We start from the raw sequence: 15,254 nt of genomic DNA, 5'->3' as shown, positions 1-15,254 counted from the left end.
ATGATATATTGCGATGCGAGGGAAGAACTTCTGACAACAAACAAGTGTGCTCTGTGACAATGGAACATTTCCAGTTTGACTTCCATTTTCCCTTGAATGCATGTACTCGCCATGGACATCCAGCATTCACACACTTCACCTCATATTCTTTACTGCCAGACTTTACGACTTTGAATTCTCGTTTCAATGAGATTGCCCATAGTCTCACAGCATCTTTTACGGCTTCAATGTTTGGATATGTTGCACCTTGCACTACCTTATTCCCTCTGTACTCCCACTCCTGATTTCGTACATCTTCTGCGACATGACTGCCAAAACCATGCTATTTCCACTCTTTTGGCAATGAGTACTGCTCGTCATCAGATGGGTCCTCATATTCTTCCATCTCTATTGCGGTTTGGTCTTCTGCCTCCATCTCGTCCACAATGCTATGTATCCTTTCTCCCTCATCAGCAAGGCCATGTGGTCCCATGTTTTGGTTCTCTGTCTCTTCTGACTCAACTTGCTCAACATAATTGGTCTCTCTTCGAATACTCGGAGTTCCTTGATCTGCACAATGTTGGATTTCATTTTGTGTCTTCTCCTAAATTTGAACAAGAATGGCCAGAGGCCACCCACGCTCTAGAGCTGCTTGCATGTACTTCTGCCAGTCATCAGTGCTGTGTATCATCATTAATTCTCATAATTCACTTTCTACCTCCCAATTAACAAGAGACTGGACAGTGATCACATGTGTCAACGGATCAACATGGAACTCATGCTGCAGCCATTTACATTTGGAACCAAAACTCCTTTCCAGAGGTTTATCTATGCCGCTAGATGTGCGCTTAAAGGCAGAAAGATCTACTCCATTTGGCCCATACATAACATTGTATTCACCATAAAATACTTGAAACTGCATCTTGCTCGACATATCTGTATATCACATAATACTTATCGAGTTATATTCTTTACTTCACTACCTTATTCAATAATCCATAAAAACTCAGTATGAAATTCAACTACAACGTATAAGTATTCATAAGTACGTGATGACACTCAAATTCTATACTGCATATGCCAAATTCTATTCTAAATCATAATTAATTTATAAACACGTCTCTAATAGTACTGCAATTGTAATAATAAATGCGTAGAACTAATTTTCTAAACTAATTTACTACTACGTAACTACAAACTAAAGTATCATTGAACTCCTACTTAAATGGTTCTACTATAGCACTAATTAAATTAAATTACTCACCCCTACTTAAATTACTCATATTTAAATATGTAGTACTTAAATCTAACAATATATAAACTAAATGTACTAACCTGCAGATCACAAGTGCTGAATCCGGCAGGGCTTCGCCGCTTTCCTTCTCCTCACTCCTCTCTTTTTTTCTGGATTTTTGGTGGAATTTTCGGGCTCAAATGAGGAGGGAAGGGGAGGGCTGGAGCTTTTATAGGGGGATACCCCGGTCGCCCGCCGGGGGGGGGGGGTGACAGGCCCCCCGGTCGCCCGCGGGGGGGGGGGGGGGGGGGCGACAGGCCCCCCTGCCGCGCTGCCGCGCCCGTGGGCTGGGCCCAGCGGCGGTCGCCCGTGGGCTGGGCGACAGGCCCCTGTCGCCCGTTGGGGGGCGACAGGGCCTTTTTTTTCTTTTTTTTTCAGGGATCTTATTGCGAATTTGAAAAAAAAATTACACTTAAGGCCTGTCGCCCTATGGGGGGGCGACCGGGGGGTATTTTTGAAATATTTCAAAACGGACATATATTTTTGAAATTTTTATTTTTAAAAAATATAAAAAAGAAAAAACCGCTTGAAGAAGGAAGGAGGAAGCGCAATCAAGCCACATCCGTGGGCCTCCAACACATAAAGGGCAAGTACAATAATGTAGACGGCTGCTGTCTTTTTATTACAAACAGACAACTGAATAGACATGTTGTACAATGAGTTGTCTGTTTGGCTGTTTGTAGAGTTATTAATTCATCTTTTGACACACAAACTCATGGTGATCTAGTGCATAATTAATCTTTGTAGCTATTTTATTGCATAGATGAGAGAATGCACAATACATTCAAATAATTTGCACGAATCTTATATATATAACATATTAAATCATAAAATGTATATAAACATTAATTCGCATGGCTTTTGTAGCAAATTTTAAACCACCTATAACACATTAAATCATAAAAGGCATATAAAGTAATAGAAAACATAGCAAACTTATTTTTCTCATACTCTACACAAAGAAAAAAAGATGAAAAAGTGATTTTTGCAATTTTTATTATTTTTCTGTAATTTACTAGACATTTTTCATTTTTCAAGCAGTAAGTAAGAAAGACATTTAAAAAAGCAGAAAATAAACACTTCTCGAGAGTAAATGTTACAATTTTGAAATGTAAATCAAAAAGGGAGTCTAACAAATTTTGTTTCACATTTTGTTAGATCAATACATAATTTAATATGCATTTAAACACCCTAGCACAAATAAATCTATAGATAAAAACACATGACAATACCATGTGTATTCATATTTTTTTTAAATGTAAAGCATCACAAGACAGATCCAACAAAAACAAATTTGAGATCATTTGAACCTATATTTACTTTACTATGGATTTCACAAAATCATGAACACACAAGTATTACTAAGCATCCCTTGCTTGCTAGCTTGTATTGCTCATCGTCCTCTTGGCAATCCTCCCCCGCAAAGGATCCTGGTCTCCGATGCCTCCCGCAGTGTTTCCTCCAACGGGCGAGTTGTTGCTCTGGCCTGGGAGCACGCGCTCGGCTCGTAGACGAACGAGACGCCGAGGCTGCAGTCTACGGGTCTCTGCTTGCGCAAGGGAGGTTCTGCAAATTTGCACTGCATGTCTACGGGTCTCGCCGGCCCGTTGTACCTGACCTGGGGCGGGGGGGGGGGGGGGGGGGGGGGGGGGAGCGGCGAGGGCGAGCCCAGCGGCAGTCTTGCCGTTCCGTTTTTGCCGTCGGGGGGCCTGCTCGTCGGCGACGGGCGGCCGGGGGTTTCTGCTGTCGCTGTTTGCCCGTATATGCCGTCGATGACCGCACCAAACTCAGTGGGGGCGTTTTTGCGGGGGTGGTGACGCGGGGGTGTCTATTCATCGCTTTATGCGATTTGCCGTCGATACGTCGCAGAGGCTCCCGGCGCCGCGCCCCCGCCTTCCCCCGCCTCCCACGGCTCCGGCGCCGCCGCCGGCGCCTCCGCCGCTGCCCTCCGCCGCCGCCGACACTAATCAGCTCGGACCCGCGCTCCCCCGCCCGGTGCCTGGCCCACCGCATATCTCCCCGCCGCCCCCGGCCGGCGGCGTCCCCGCCGCCGACCGCCGCCGCCCACAACCCGCCTCCACCGCCGGGCTTCCCTACCCCCCTCCTCCTTCTAAGGCCGCCGGAGGCCACAGGACCCGGCAACCCGGAACCCCGAAGGGCCCGAACCCTGGCCGGAGCTCGCCGGGGAAGATGAACAGGGAGCTCCCCTCTTCTGCGACAGCTCCGCTGCTACCCGCGCGCGCGATGAATAGCTTTCCCCTGGTGACGCTGGATCGGCAGGCGCAAGCAACCATGTCTGCTCCGTGAAACCAACGTGACAAAACCAGTGGGCGACTCAAGTAATATACGTGCACACCCAAGTGACCGATCCTTCCATTTTGCTCTGAACTTGTCCGTGTGTCATGCGCGTTGATCGGCAAGTGGCACTACCGGAGGCACCGAATGAGGCAAGCGGCGGGTGCCCACGGCAACAGTGGCGACGGACGCATGTCCACCAGACCACCACCTTAGGCGCATGCAGGTGCGGGCGGCAGTGCGCGGTCGAGCTGGTGGGCTTGTGTTGTGCCCCGGTGGTACTGGTACCTACCGCGGCACACGCCCACGTCCGTTTCGTCCGCGGACAAAGTTGCCAGGCCAGCTGCAGGGGCTTTTTCGGTAAATGCATAAACAAAATAAAAGCCATCCTAGTACAGCAGTAGTCCTCCTAGTACCACTGGCCTACCACCAAACAATTGTTCCAACCTGACCAGGTCACGCCGTCACGGGCGCTCGCGGCCTTGAACCCGACGCACAGGGGTCACGCTGAACCTGAACCCAACTACAGTGGAAGCACTCAACTGACCGGCCTTGGAATCTGAACAGATGGCCCACCTGTCAGCCACGGGCGAAGGAGCAAAGCAGACCATTTCCTGCTGAGACGCGCAAGCTCCCAAAAGTTAACTATTCCTTTGTCGCTGATCGCGGTGGGAGTGCTAGACTGCTAGTGCCGGCTGCCCCACGCTGTCTGCCCCACGAGCCACGGGTGACGAGAGCGCTGGACGCGAGCGAGGCGCGCCGCACGGCACACGCGCGCAGCACAAGCACCCAAAACTGTGCGCGCGGCACGGACTCGGAGACACGTGGAGTCGGGGAACGCAACGCAACATGGCGAGGCGACCTGCCTGAGGTAGTGGGGCGTTTCGGTCAGTGGAGTGTCATCAACCAACAGTAGCCTCTCTCTCTCTGCTCGTCGCCTCATCCGCTCCGCTCCACGCCCCTCTTGGCCTCTTCCCCTTCCCACTTGCAGGCATTGCCTGTTCTCCACTCCAGTTCCCCGCCGCGCCGCTCGAGGGAGGAGGGGGATAGGGAGAGGGAGAGGCGCAGCGCCGTCGCGCATCCCCACTCCAGTCTCCGACTCTGTCACGGCTGGAGGAGGTGACAGCGAGAGGTAATTCAGTAGTATAGTAGCTGGCGGGATTTCCAGCAGAATTGGTTCGCCGCAAGCAGAAGGGTCTTTCATCTTGATTGATTTCTTTCCTCGCAGGCGATAAGAGGAATGCTGCTGCTGTGATCTTTCAGATCTGCCCGGCCGCGGTCGTTTTCCCTGCAATCAAGAACCGAGAGCAAGGAGGTTCTTGGAGCCATGGCCGGCGGGAGGACGCACCGTGGCGGGTAGGATAGCCCTTGGGTCTCCCCGATCTTCACCTCGCGCGCGAATTAGGCGGGAGGCCGAGCGGCTCGTGTGTGGAGGAGGAGGAGAGGGGGTGAGAAATTCAAGATCGCAATGGCGTCGTGGGACAACGTGGGGGAGCTCTCCAACATCGCGCAGCTCACGGGGCTGGACGCCGTCAAGCTCATCTCCCTCATCGTCAAGGCGGCGTCCACGGCGCGGCTGCACAAGCGCAACTGCCGCCGCTTCGCGCAGCACCTCAAGCTCATCGGCGGCCTGCTGGAGCAGCTCCGGGTCTCGGAGCTCAGGAAGTACCCGGAGACGCGCGAGCCGCTCGAGCAGCTCGAGGACGCGCTCCGGCGCGGCTACCTGCTCGTCAACTCGTGCCAGGACCGCTCCTACCTCTACCTCCTCGCCATGGGCTGGAACATAGTCTACCAGTTCCGCAAGGCGCAGAACGAGATCGACAACTACCTCCGCCTCGTCCCGCTCATCACGCTCGTCGACAATGCCCGCATTCGGGTCGGTAATCAGCTTTCTCTCGTGTTTTCTCTCACTGTCACTAGCATATCTCAAAATTCAGTTGTTTATTCTTGCACTAGAATGCTAGACTGGATGGATGTGCTGGGTAGGCTTTCAGAAATGTTAATTTGTTATATATTCCATTCTGCTGGGATATCCCTTCTGGTTTAGACTTTAGAAGGAAGGTGATGTGTATCATTCTTTGGTTCTGAAGCATGGTGCGTGGAATCTCTACTTTTGAGGTTCAAAAGTATCATTATCTGATTGACTAGGGTGGTTTTCCTGCATGGCCTGATTGGTTTCTTGTTTTCTGTTGGTTAGCCATGAAGTAGGTAGGACTAATGATTCTAATGTTCTTCGAATAATGAATTTCCAACTATTTTATGTGCCGTCCCTTTCATTGCTTCTATACACCTGTGGAATCATATGCAGACATTAGGAACTTAAGCTAACAGTGTAGCCAATTTTTTAAGCTCTAATCAAGGATCATCTTTTGCTGTTCCTCTCAATTTCCTGTTTGGCTAACTCTTCTTTTAACTGTTCCAGGATCGGATTGAGTACATTGAGAGAGACCAATGTGAATATTCTTTTGATGAGGAAGACAAGAAAGTGCAAGATGCTCTGTTAAATCCTGATCCTTGTACAAACCCTACAATAGTGCTCAAGAAGACTCTGTCATGTTCCTATCCAAACTTACCTTTCAATGAAGCCCTTAAGAAGGAGAGTGAGAAGCTCCAGGTGGAGCTTCAAAGATCACAAAGCAACATGGATCTGAGCTCATGTGAGGTTATTCAACACCTGCTTGGAGTAACGAAAACTGTGGCATGTACCATTCCAGAGGAAGGAACAAATGCTAAAGTTTCTGAAAAAAAGGACTCAAATTACAATGAATCCAAAGGAGATGGTGCAAAATCGTATGATGATGATGACTATCCAAAGAAGCCAAAAGATACCTGCAGTGCACCACGGTTGGTGAATTTAGCATCTTATAGTTTTGGTAACTGTTTCTTTATTATATGATATTGACATATAAGATTGTGTAGGACTGTAGGGAACCCTAACCTGCCTTTTGAGTCCATATGGGTTTGTGATTGATATGAGAAATGTCTAGATACCATCGACCATTGACTTGTTTAAAGATGTAATTCTGGTACACTATATTGTTCATCCCAAAAGATAACTACCCATTCTCCTGTGTGAGTGTTGTTTTTTTGTTGGAAGGGAAATTTTGTTATCTTCCACAACATGAAATCAGGTTATCTTCCAAATTAGGTTTTTTTACTGATGGTGTATAACCTATGCAGTTCACCAGTTTCATATGGACATGATCCTGTCTCAAGGAGAGGATCATACAGTGATGAGTGGCATGCAGATTTACTTGGCTGCTGTTCAGAGCCAGCTTTGTGTATGTCTATTAACCTTATCTTTGAACAACGGATATTTGATTGCCATAGTTTTATTCACTCTGTTCAGTATTTGGTTAAATAATTTCACTATGGTGTTTTACATGATATTTTAAGAATACTTGTTCAGCCTTGCAAGCTTGTTCCAGCATTTCTTAAGTGATTTTGTTATCTATGGTAACATAGGTTTCAAGACCTTGTTTTTCCCCTGTGGAACATTCTCGAGAATTGCTTCAGTGGCCAAGGACAGACCAATGTGTAAGAATATTTCTTTGAAAAGTGAAAATATCTTCACCTTATTTTACATGCCAAGGTTTCCTTGCAGCAAAGAAGATACAGTCATACATACTTTCAAGTAGAATGCCATCATGGTTTCTGAGGTTTTAGTTGCTTCTGTTAGCTAAAGCTTGCTTTACGTAATTCTGTGCTGTTTTCAGCTTCTGGAGAGGCCTGCAATGATATTATGGCATATTCCCTGATATTATCCTGCTGCTGTTATACTTGTTGTGTAAGGAGAAAGCTTCGTCAAAAGTTGGACATTGCGGTAAATATTCCTGGACATGCTACTAGTTGAGCTCGTATTTGTCCTTAAAATAGAAATGTTTATTTTTAACCATACTCTGGGATTGGCCATTTACGGAAACCAGAATATCAAGGGAAAACATTTGGTTAACAATTATCTTGGTAAACCTAACTTATACTCTGCTAATGGAGAGATTTGGTGGTGGAAGAAGTTCTGATGCTCTTATATATTAGCAAACTTGCTGGAGTCTTTGCAGTTTCAGAGGTTCTGAGGCTCTTATGCTTCTGACAGGGAGGATGCTGCGATGACTTCCTTTCACATCTGCTGTGTTGTTGCTGCGCCCTTGTTCAAGAATGGAGGGAAGTGGAGATTCGTGGAGCTTATGGTTAGTTTCCTACTCAAATGCTTCTAGCAATGTGAACCATGAACTGAACTAGGGTTGGGACAACATGTATGCTGCCTACTTGGTAAAGAAATAGAAAAACTGTAGCAAAACAATACAGTTTGAGGCCTTGCCTTTTATCGTTGGTATATGATTCTGTTTGCAACATGGTTCTATTTCGGTAATAGATCTGATGATAGCTGCATGCGATAATTTGACGTGCAGGAATACTGATTTCTGTGTTGCCTCTTATTCCTGCAGGCGAAAAGACAGAGACTACCCCGCCGCCATGTCAATACATGGAGCACTGAGCAGCCATGACGGGAGACCGGGACTTCTGTAAAGATATTGACAAAAAACATTCTAATATCGTACTGCCAGAGTAGTGACACGACAATATGTTCGGTGCTGTATTTATGCGTAATGCCCCTTGTCCTCCTGGTACTTCCATGATTCTGTTCTTCTAGTATATGCTGGGGCATAGCTGCACAGTATGTATATGTACTTTGTAAACACACCAGTTACAGGCCTGTTAGAGCGTAATATGGGTTAACATCGTCAGTTCTTACCAAGATCAGGAAGGCCACTTTTTGTGTGCGCCTTTTTACCCTTACAACAGTAGCAAAAGAAGAAAAGAGTTCTCTATTCTCGAGTTGGAAAGATGGATCCTATAAACTTCCAGTGTTCTTTTCTACATAGAACGACAGAAACAAACATTTACCATTTTTTTTAAAAAAGCATTGCAGAATTGGGACCATCCAAGCCTGATGCGGATGAATGTCTGCCTCCTGAACAGTAAAACATCAGACTTTAACCCTGTGGTTACGTGACTCCGTGTCTCCGCCCATCGGTGTGAACATACTCCTAATGTTAGGCATGCTTGGGAGTACGAGTAGCATTTGTCCTAAAACTACCTGTCCCAAGAATATGCTCCCACATTTAAACTCATGCTTATTAACTCCCTGATCACTTAAAACATGTAATCATTGTGAAGGAAAAATTACAACACAGCTTGTCTATAAGGCCAATCTTAATGAGAATTTCATAGTACATCAGAAATTGTGCTGATTTGACAGTGTCATTATAAGGAGAGATGGGGGAGAGTTATATGAGACGAGAGAAGTTTGATCACTATGAAATCTAGTTGGCACAATTACCAAATGCTCAGTCTTGGTAACTATACAATGAAACTGTGGACTGAGACTGACCTAACACTCGCTACACATTCTTCTGGTTCAATTTCGAATTTGGCCTTCGGGGCCCTCTGAACTTTGTTGAAAAAGACAGAAAAATAAAAGAGCTCTATCTTTTTACGGCACAATATAAAACAAACATCCCTACACACCCAACCCCTTGCGGTTTGCGGCCTCCAGGAGTTCAGGCTTCAATGAGTCAACACACGCGGTGATGCGATGTGCTAGCTGCTTGGGACCTTCACCCTTCTCAGCGACAGGTACGCCAGCACCCGGTACCCGATGATCATGGCGACGAGAGCAGCGACCTCGGTGGCGCCGTTGTCAATGTGTTTCGTGGTGGTCAGGATGTCCGGCACGGGATCGTACTGCACCTTGAGCAGGAGCCTGTACGTGTGGTAGTTGAAGGACAGGTAGCGCAGCCAGGAGATGAATGGGGGAACCCTCTGCAGATCAGAGTGGCATTAGGACAGAGCTATTCAGTGCTACAAGCCAAGTGCCTGTTTTTGCGAGATCACACACTCACATATAATTCTGCAGTAACTACATCAGTGCTGCATCAGGTAATGTACTTACCTTTACAAAGAAGCCTCCTGCTAGCATGAACGTCATGACTGTAACTGAAGCTAGAGTTGTTGCCTTCTTGATATCCAGCAGGGTAGCTCCAATTGCCAATCCTAGTCCCTGAAATATCACTTTTGTTGAGACCACTAGTTCTGAAAAGAATCACTATTAATATCCTTTGCAGCATACTCAGTAACATTAACCAATGGGTAGTGATATGGATTAACTGGTCATGACAAGAGAGCATTCTCGTGTTCAATATACGCCTCTCACTGACCCAAAATGATTTATTATTGACTGTCTATTGTGCACAAATTTGAGATTTGTCGTGTGTTCTACATTTATAACAGTCACTGTAAGTTTGTAACTAGCAAGCCAGGATAAAAACTTTTTGAAAATTGATGATGCAAGCATCCCATTAGATGGCAATAATACTGCATAGCAAAACTAGCTCTGAACTTCATACCTGAGCAGCAATTATGCTGAGGAAGACAGTCAGGATGCTAAGAAAGAAATGTGTGGCAGTTGCTTTGAGGCCTGCCATGAAGTAGACGATCACCATGAATACGACAGGGAGGAAAAGGTCAAGTGGTAGATCACTTGTCATTCTGGCCAAGAAGTATGCACTGAGCTTGTACATGTCAACTGCCCGTTCCTTGTTCAACATTGCCCTCTCTTGAGGGAATGTGAAGATTGCAGTAAAGACAGGAAAGAAACCCCAAAACACAGCAATGAAAAACAGTAAGCCAGCCTGCATGCATAAAATGGCATTGTCTTATGATGCTACGATGTATCAATTAGTTGTATGGGAAATAACTTAACCGAATCAAATAGCTAGTCGTGTGTGTATACCTGATCTTCTAGACCTTTTAGTGTACTGGGATCAGAGTGCCACCATAATAAACCTAAGATAATCGATGTAGCTATGACCTGGGTTATTCTCATCCAGCTCAAATAATCATGCCGTCTTTCCTTGATCCCTCTACAAAAGAGGATGGAATATTGCTGACACCAGCTTGTGCCCCACTCTCGCTTCGATGATGTTATAGTTGCCTTCAGGTCATCACTGATCGGAAGTGGAGCTAGAAGCTTCTTCTTCTCCTTAAAAGCCACTCGAGTCTCATAGGCATCTACCAAATACTGCATAACATCATAAATACATTATTCAGTGCAATTAAAAACCAATTCATATATCATAACATCAGCACATTGATTTCATGCTTCACCTCATGAACATCTTGTGCTGATGGCCTGTAGTCATTCTTGGAATTATTATTCTCCAAAGTGTGATTTTCCATATGCACCTTATCATCTAACTCTGAAGGGACTGAAACATCGTTAGTGTTGCCATTGGCGAGATCCAGTAGAAACTCTGCTGGGTTCATCGCGATGAGTGGGGTGCATCCAATGGACTGGAAGTAGGGCATGGCTTCAGATGCCTTCCCAAAGTATAGCAAACTTCCTTTGCCCAGGAGGATAAGCTTGTCAAACTTATGAAACAGCCTGCTAGATGGTTGGTGAATTGTGGTGATAACCGTCTTCCCATCCTGCAGAAATAAACTAAATTAAGGACGAACTGAACTGATGACAACCAATCTGCCATTACTCATTAGTAGTTACATCCACCTCACCTCAGCTATGTCATGAAGAAGTTGAACGATCCTTAGGGCTGTAGTTGAATCCAGCCCAGATGTTGGCTCATCAAGAAACAATAAAGATGGATTGATCAGAATCTCATTTCCAATGCAAACTCTTTTCCTTTCACCCCCTGAAACCCCACGCACAAAAGATCCCCCAATCATTGTGTCCTGGCACCTTTGAACGCAACAAAATTAAGCAACCTTGTAAGAATGGTGAACATGCAACAATGCAGAAATGTAAAATGCAGAGTCTACCTTTCAAGGCCAAGCTCATATATGATGTCCATTGCCCGTTCTTTCTTTTGTTGCCTAGTCATTGTTCTTGGGAGACGAAGTAGTGCCGCGTAAGTCAATGTCTCTTTCACAGTAAGATGGGTAAAGAGAACATCATCTTGAGTCACAAATCCTATCCTGAAAGCAAATATGAGCCCAACTATATGTCAACATGCGTACTCACAAGATGTTTTGTAAGATACCATGAGGCCTCCCTCATGTAAGGTCAGCCAGTTGTGACAATCTGCTCTTAGAAATAGGTTCTTAGAAATAGTCCACAATCACTGGTGTCCTTCCTTAGTGAGTTAGTGTCTCCCCAAGGACCCTACTACAGGCTAGTCAACACAAGGCTCTATCAACAGCTACAACTAAAATGACTGGGCAGAAGCAGACTAGCAGAGACGGAGGCAGTCCTTGTGACAATGACAAGCATGAGGGGAGGGCCGGAGGGGCATCATCAATTCATCATTCATAGGATGGTGGTCCGATAATCCAACGTTTCAGGTGATGTTGACGTCTGAACACGGAGACTTCAGAATTGCACGTTCAACGCTTCTAGCCACAACTTTTTTTTTCGAGAATACGCAGGAGAGCTGCGTATCATTGCATTAAGAAGAAAAGAAATGAGTTTTTTACAACGCGGGCCATAAGGGGCGCACGCACACCTCAACAAGCAAAAATAAGATTATACGGCACTACAATACAACCGAGAGGCTCATGAAAAAATAGCCTAGCCAGGAACAAAACTACTCGTTCTCAACTGGTGAGGCCAACCTACCCCCGCAAGCTTGCTTGCACCAGCTTGAATCCAATTGCTTCCCTCTTCGAGAATTCCTTGAACAAGCTGACTCAAGCTCTGCTGGGTGCCATTGAAGACCCTGGCGTTGCGCTCTTTCCAAATCATCCAAGACACTAGCATTACAGTAGTGTCTAGCCTCTTCTTATGTTCTTTCGACAGCCCTTACCGCAGGAGGAGCCACCACTCCAAAAAGTTGAGGCTGGCAGGAGACGGCGAGTTTTGGATACCAAGAACCGAGAGCAGGGTATGCCAAACCTGCCGGGTAAAGCTGCAGGTGCAGAGCAGATGGTCAGCCGTCTCCTCTTCTTGGTCGCACAGCCGGCACGTTGCATCGCTCGTCAGCCTTCTAGCCACAACTGGCTGAGGAAATTTGCCGAACAGGCTGCAGGCATGCGGGATTGGGATATCATTGGCTCATTGAACTCTGCTAGGAGATCGCTGATTAGTTAGTAGCTCTTACTCGTTGGATTGGCGAATAATGAACCCTAGATCTAAACTCATTCGGCCGAAACCTCCGGCGATTCAGGAGGTGATGGGGGAGGGCCAGGGGCCGATGCCTCGCCGGGCGGGCGGGAGGCGCGTGCCGCCATGGCTCCATGCCAGCGAGACTGCGAGAGCGAACGGATTCGAGGAACTGGCTGGCCGGGCCGAACCAAGCCGACGAGAGACTCTCCTAGCCTATAAACAGCCAGGCCCGTAGAAGGCTTGGGCTAAATTTACTCGCAGCTTCTTTGGTCGCCCCTCGCCCGAGACCCATCCTTGGGCCTGGGCCCGACCGTCTACTTTGCAATGGAGCACGCGAAAGTGACAAGGCCGCCATCTGCCATGTCATTTTTTTCCTGTTACTAAAAAAGGTTATTTTTTTCTAAGGCTGTCAGGTCAATTTCATCGGGCACAGACAGCGCACTGTACATACGATCACGCATAACGAGAGTTGCATGAACAGTAAACCAGAGAGCGACGAACAGTTAACAAACTTGCAGGATAATCGTGAGCCACGGCTAGGCAGCTAGCTAAGCTACATCTTTTCAGGCACAGCTACGCGTGCATGGGCACCACCTGTAGCTACGAGCAACACCTCATCACCGGCTGATGGACCCACTTAACTTAAAAGCTACTGACCACGCAATTAATTAATAAGCACCTCCAGCTAATAGTAATGAATTGATAAACTCTGCCCCAGAGAATTCAATACCATTTTTAATTAGTTAACTGATTATTGAATTATCAGTTAGATGCCCAGGCCCTGCTATATGCTAGTAAGTTAAAGCAGTGGTGCGATTAATTAAGGCGCGCATCGATGAATCCACACGGTGGGTAGGTTACGTTACCTGCGCTTGAGGGACTTGCTGTAGGGCTCGTCGTTGTAGGAGACGCAGCCCTCCACGGCGCCGCCGCCGGCCCTGCCGCCCAGGATGCTCAGCAGCGTCGTCTTGCCGCTGCCGGACGGGCCCATCAGCGCCAGCACCTCGCCGGGGGACACCGACCCGGATATCCCGCCCAGGATCTCCCGCGGCGAGCCCTTCTTCGCCGACAACCTGTACTTCACCTCCGTGAACTGCATCACCGATCGTGTGCGCGCGCGGCGCCGATGATGAGTAGGACGAACGAACGAAGCTTTTCTCGCCGCAGCACGCATGGCGTTTCTGGTTGTAGTGCTTTACCTTGAGGTATATCGGCAAGGTCGGCTCCGTCATCAGCTTCTTGCGCCGCCGCGCGCCGGCCTCGATGTCCATGGCTGCAGGGTGTAAGCAGTGTTTAGAGCGAGCTAGCTAGCTAGGTAGCTTCGGACTTATATATATGTATATAATTAATCGTGCGTACGGCTGTCATCGTCGCTGAAGGTCGTCGGGTCGGCGGAGTAGTGCATGCCCTGCGGCGGCGGGGTGAAGCCGGTGAAGGTGAAGGAGAAGCCGAGGCTGGCGCTGGAGGCGCGGCTGAGCGCGGCGCTGCTGCTGACGAGGTCCTCCACGTCCACCTTCAGCTGCGCGCTCCGCGACTTGCGGATGTGTCTGTTGCCGCCGCCGCCGCCGCCGCCGCCGCCGGCCGACGCCGTGCGCTTCCGCCCGAAGCTGGACTTGCGGGACAGGCTCGTCGTGTCCGCGTTGCTCAGCACCGTCTCCGCCGACGCCGTCCGGCTCAGCGACTGCGACGGCGCCAGCTGGTCCGACCTGGTCCGACCGGCACCCCCTCCTCCGCCGCCGCCGGCCGCGGCGTCCACCGCCACCGGCTTCTCCATTATCGACTCCATATCACCAGCTAGCTAGCTATAGCTACGTGCGTGCGCACAGCTACACCAGATACAACTGTAGCTTTTGCACGGGCCACCCTGATTTATACGCCTGCCCGTGCCAGACCGCGACGACGCGCGCAGCTAGCTGGCCAAGCAGAGGCAGAGGCCCGGCGAGACGGGCGGTGGCGAGAGCGACGGCGGGGTGGCAACGGAGGGGCAGGGGCTCGCCAGCGCGGCGCGGCGGGTGACCCCGCGCATTGATGGCGCGGGAAAGTGGGGGTGTCGCCGCGCGCGCCCGGGCAGCCGCCTTCCACACATGCCGGCCTCACGACGACGTATCGCCCAGGGCACCCGCCTGCACACCGCGCGCGGGTCCGATCCGATAGGGATGGGCGGAGGCGTGGGGGCCGCCGCGCGCGGCTCCGCCCTCCGCGACCCCGGCCGGCCATCTGGCCGCTCCCTGGCTTCAAATCAATCTCGTCGCCGGCTCGACCGCCGGCTGGCTGCTGGCTACGGGACAATGAGGCGAACCCGCGTCGATGGAGATCGGCCGCCGCCCGGTCGGCGGCCTGATCTTTGGACCTGCTGGATATTTGCAGATTATTCATTGGTTTCGTTTGGTTTGGTAACTGCAGAAGAATTATGAATGCATGTCGTGGCGAATTCTGAGCAGCTCGTAGTCCGGTTCAGAAATGCAGGGACGAGTTTGGACGAATTTTGTTGGATTTCCGGGCTCACGTGCTCCAAACGGAGCATCATCTTCATCTGTTTGTCAAAGCAACTTCCACGGAAAGATCTTA

The 15,254-nt window shown here is 48.7% G+C and overlaps 2 protein-coding genes across 5 annotated transcripts; one reads left to right on the top strand and one right to left on the bottom strand.

Annotated features, from left to right (window-relative positions):
- The first annotated feature begins 4,456 nt into the window (after positions 1–4,456).
- LOC120692421 (cell number regulator 13) lies at positions 4,457–8,329 on the top strand. Of its 2 annotated transcripts, none has more exons than XM_039975708.1 (8): positions 4,457–4,700; positions 4,797–5,444; positions 5,991–6,412; positions 6,749–6,849; positions 7,034–7,105; positions 7,285–7,391; positions 7,662–7,755; positions 8,014–8,329. In XM_039975708.1, exons 2-8 carry the CDS (start codon positions 5,037–5,039, stop codon positions 8,061–8,063), a joined length of 1,254 nt encoding a protein of 417 aa, XP_039831642.1. In that variant the 5' UTR covers positions 4,457–4,700; positions 4,797–5,036; the 3' UTR covers positions 8,064–8,329. The 2 variants fall into 2 exon arrangements, with proteins under 2 accessions (XP_039831642.1, XP_039831643.1); XM_039975709.1 differs by having other exon boundaries at positions 4,472–4,700; positions 4,832–5,444.
- Positions 8,330–8,764: 435 nt separating this feature from the next.
- LOC120692420 (ABC transporter G family member 22-like) lies at positions 8,765–15,044 on the bottom strand. 3 transcript variants are annotated; one of them, XM_039975704.1, is made up of 10 exons: positions 14,046–15,044; positions 13,886–13,959; positions 13,553–13,779; positions 11,405–11,560; positions 11,141–11,324; positions 10,736–11,056; positions 10,362–10,649; positions 9,976–10,260; positions 9,522–9,629; positions 8,765–9,391 (listed from the first exon to the last, which is right to left on the bottom strand). In XM_039975704.1, the coding sequence occupies exons 1-10, from the start codon at positions 14,470–14,472 to the stop codon at positions 9,170–9,172; spliced, it is 2,292 nt and encodes a 763-aa protein (XP_039831638.1). In that variant the 5' UTR covers positions 14,473–15,044; the 3' UTR covers positions 8,765–9,169. The 3 variants fall into 3 exon arrangements, with proteins under 3 accessions (XP_039831638.1, XP_039831639.1, XP_039831641.1); XM_039975705.1 differs by having other exon boundaries at positions 10,814–11,056; XM_039975707.1 differs by lacking the exon at positions 11,405–11,560 and having other exon boundaries at positions 14,046–14,514.
- Between the last annotated feature and the right edge of the window lie 210 nt (positions 15,045–15,254).

The sequence above is a fragment of the Panicum virgatum genome, chromosome 9N (genome assembly GCF_016808335.1).
Source record: "Panicum virgatum strain AP13 chromosome 9N, P.virgatum_v5, whole genome shotgun sequence".
NCBI classification, from domain to species: Eukaryota; Viridiplantae; Streptophyta; class Magnoliopsida; order Poales; family Poaceae; genus Panicum; species Panicum virgatum.
The sequence above is the reverse complement of the archived record's forward strand: the minus strand, read 5'-3'. Positions and strand labels throughout refer to the sequence as shown.

Coding starts and splice junctions, on each gene's coding strand:
- LOC120692421 (XM_039975708.1), top strand. CDS start 5,037: ATGGCGTCGTGGGACAACGTGGGGGAGCTCTCCAACATCGCGCAGCTC. Junction 6,413..6,748: donor GATACCTGCAGTGCACCACG/GTTGGTGAATTT, acceptor TAACCTATGCAG/TTCACCAGTTTCATATGGAC. Junction 6,850..7,033: donor CTGTTCAGAGCCAGCTTTGT/GTATGTCTATTA, acceptor ATGGTAACATAG/GTTTCAAGACCTTGTTTTTC.
- LOC120692420 (XM_039975704.1), bottom strand. CDS start 14,472: ATGGAGTCGATAATGGAGAAGCCGGTGGCGGTGGACGCCGCGGCCGGC. Junction 13,960..14,045: donor CTTCAGCGACGATGACAGCC/GTACGCACGATT, acceptor TACACCCTGCAG/CCATGGACATCGAGGCCGGC. Junction 10,650..10,735: donor CAGCACAAGATGTTCATGAG/GTGAAGCATGAA, acceptor GATGTTATGCAG/TATTTGGTAGATGCCTATGA.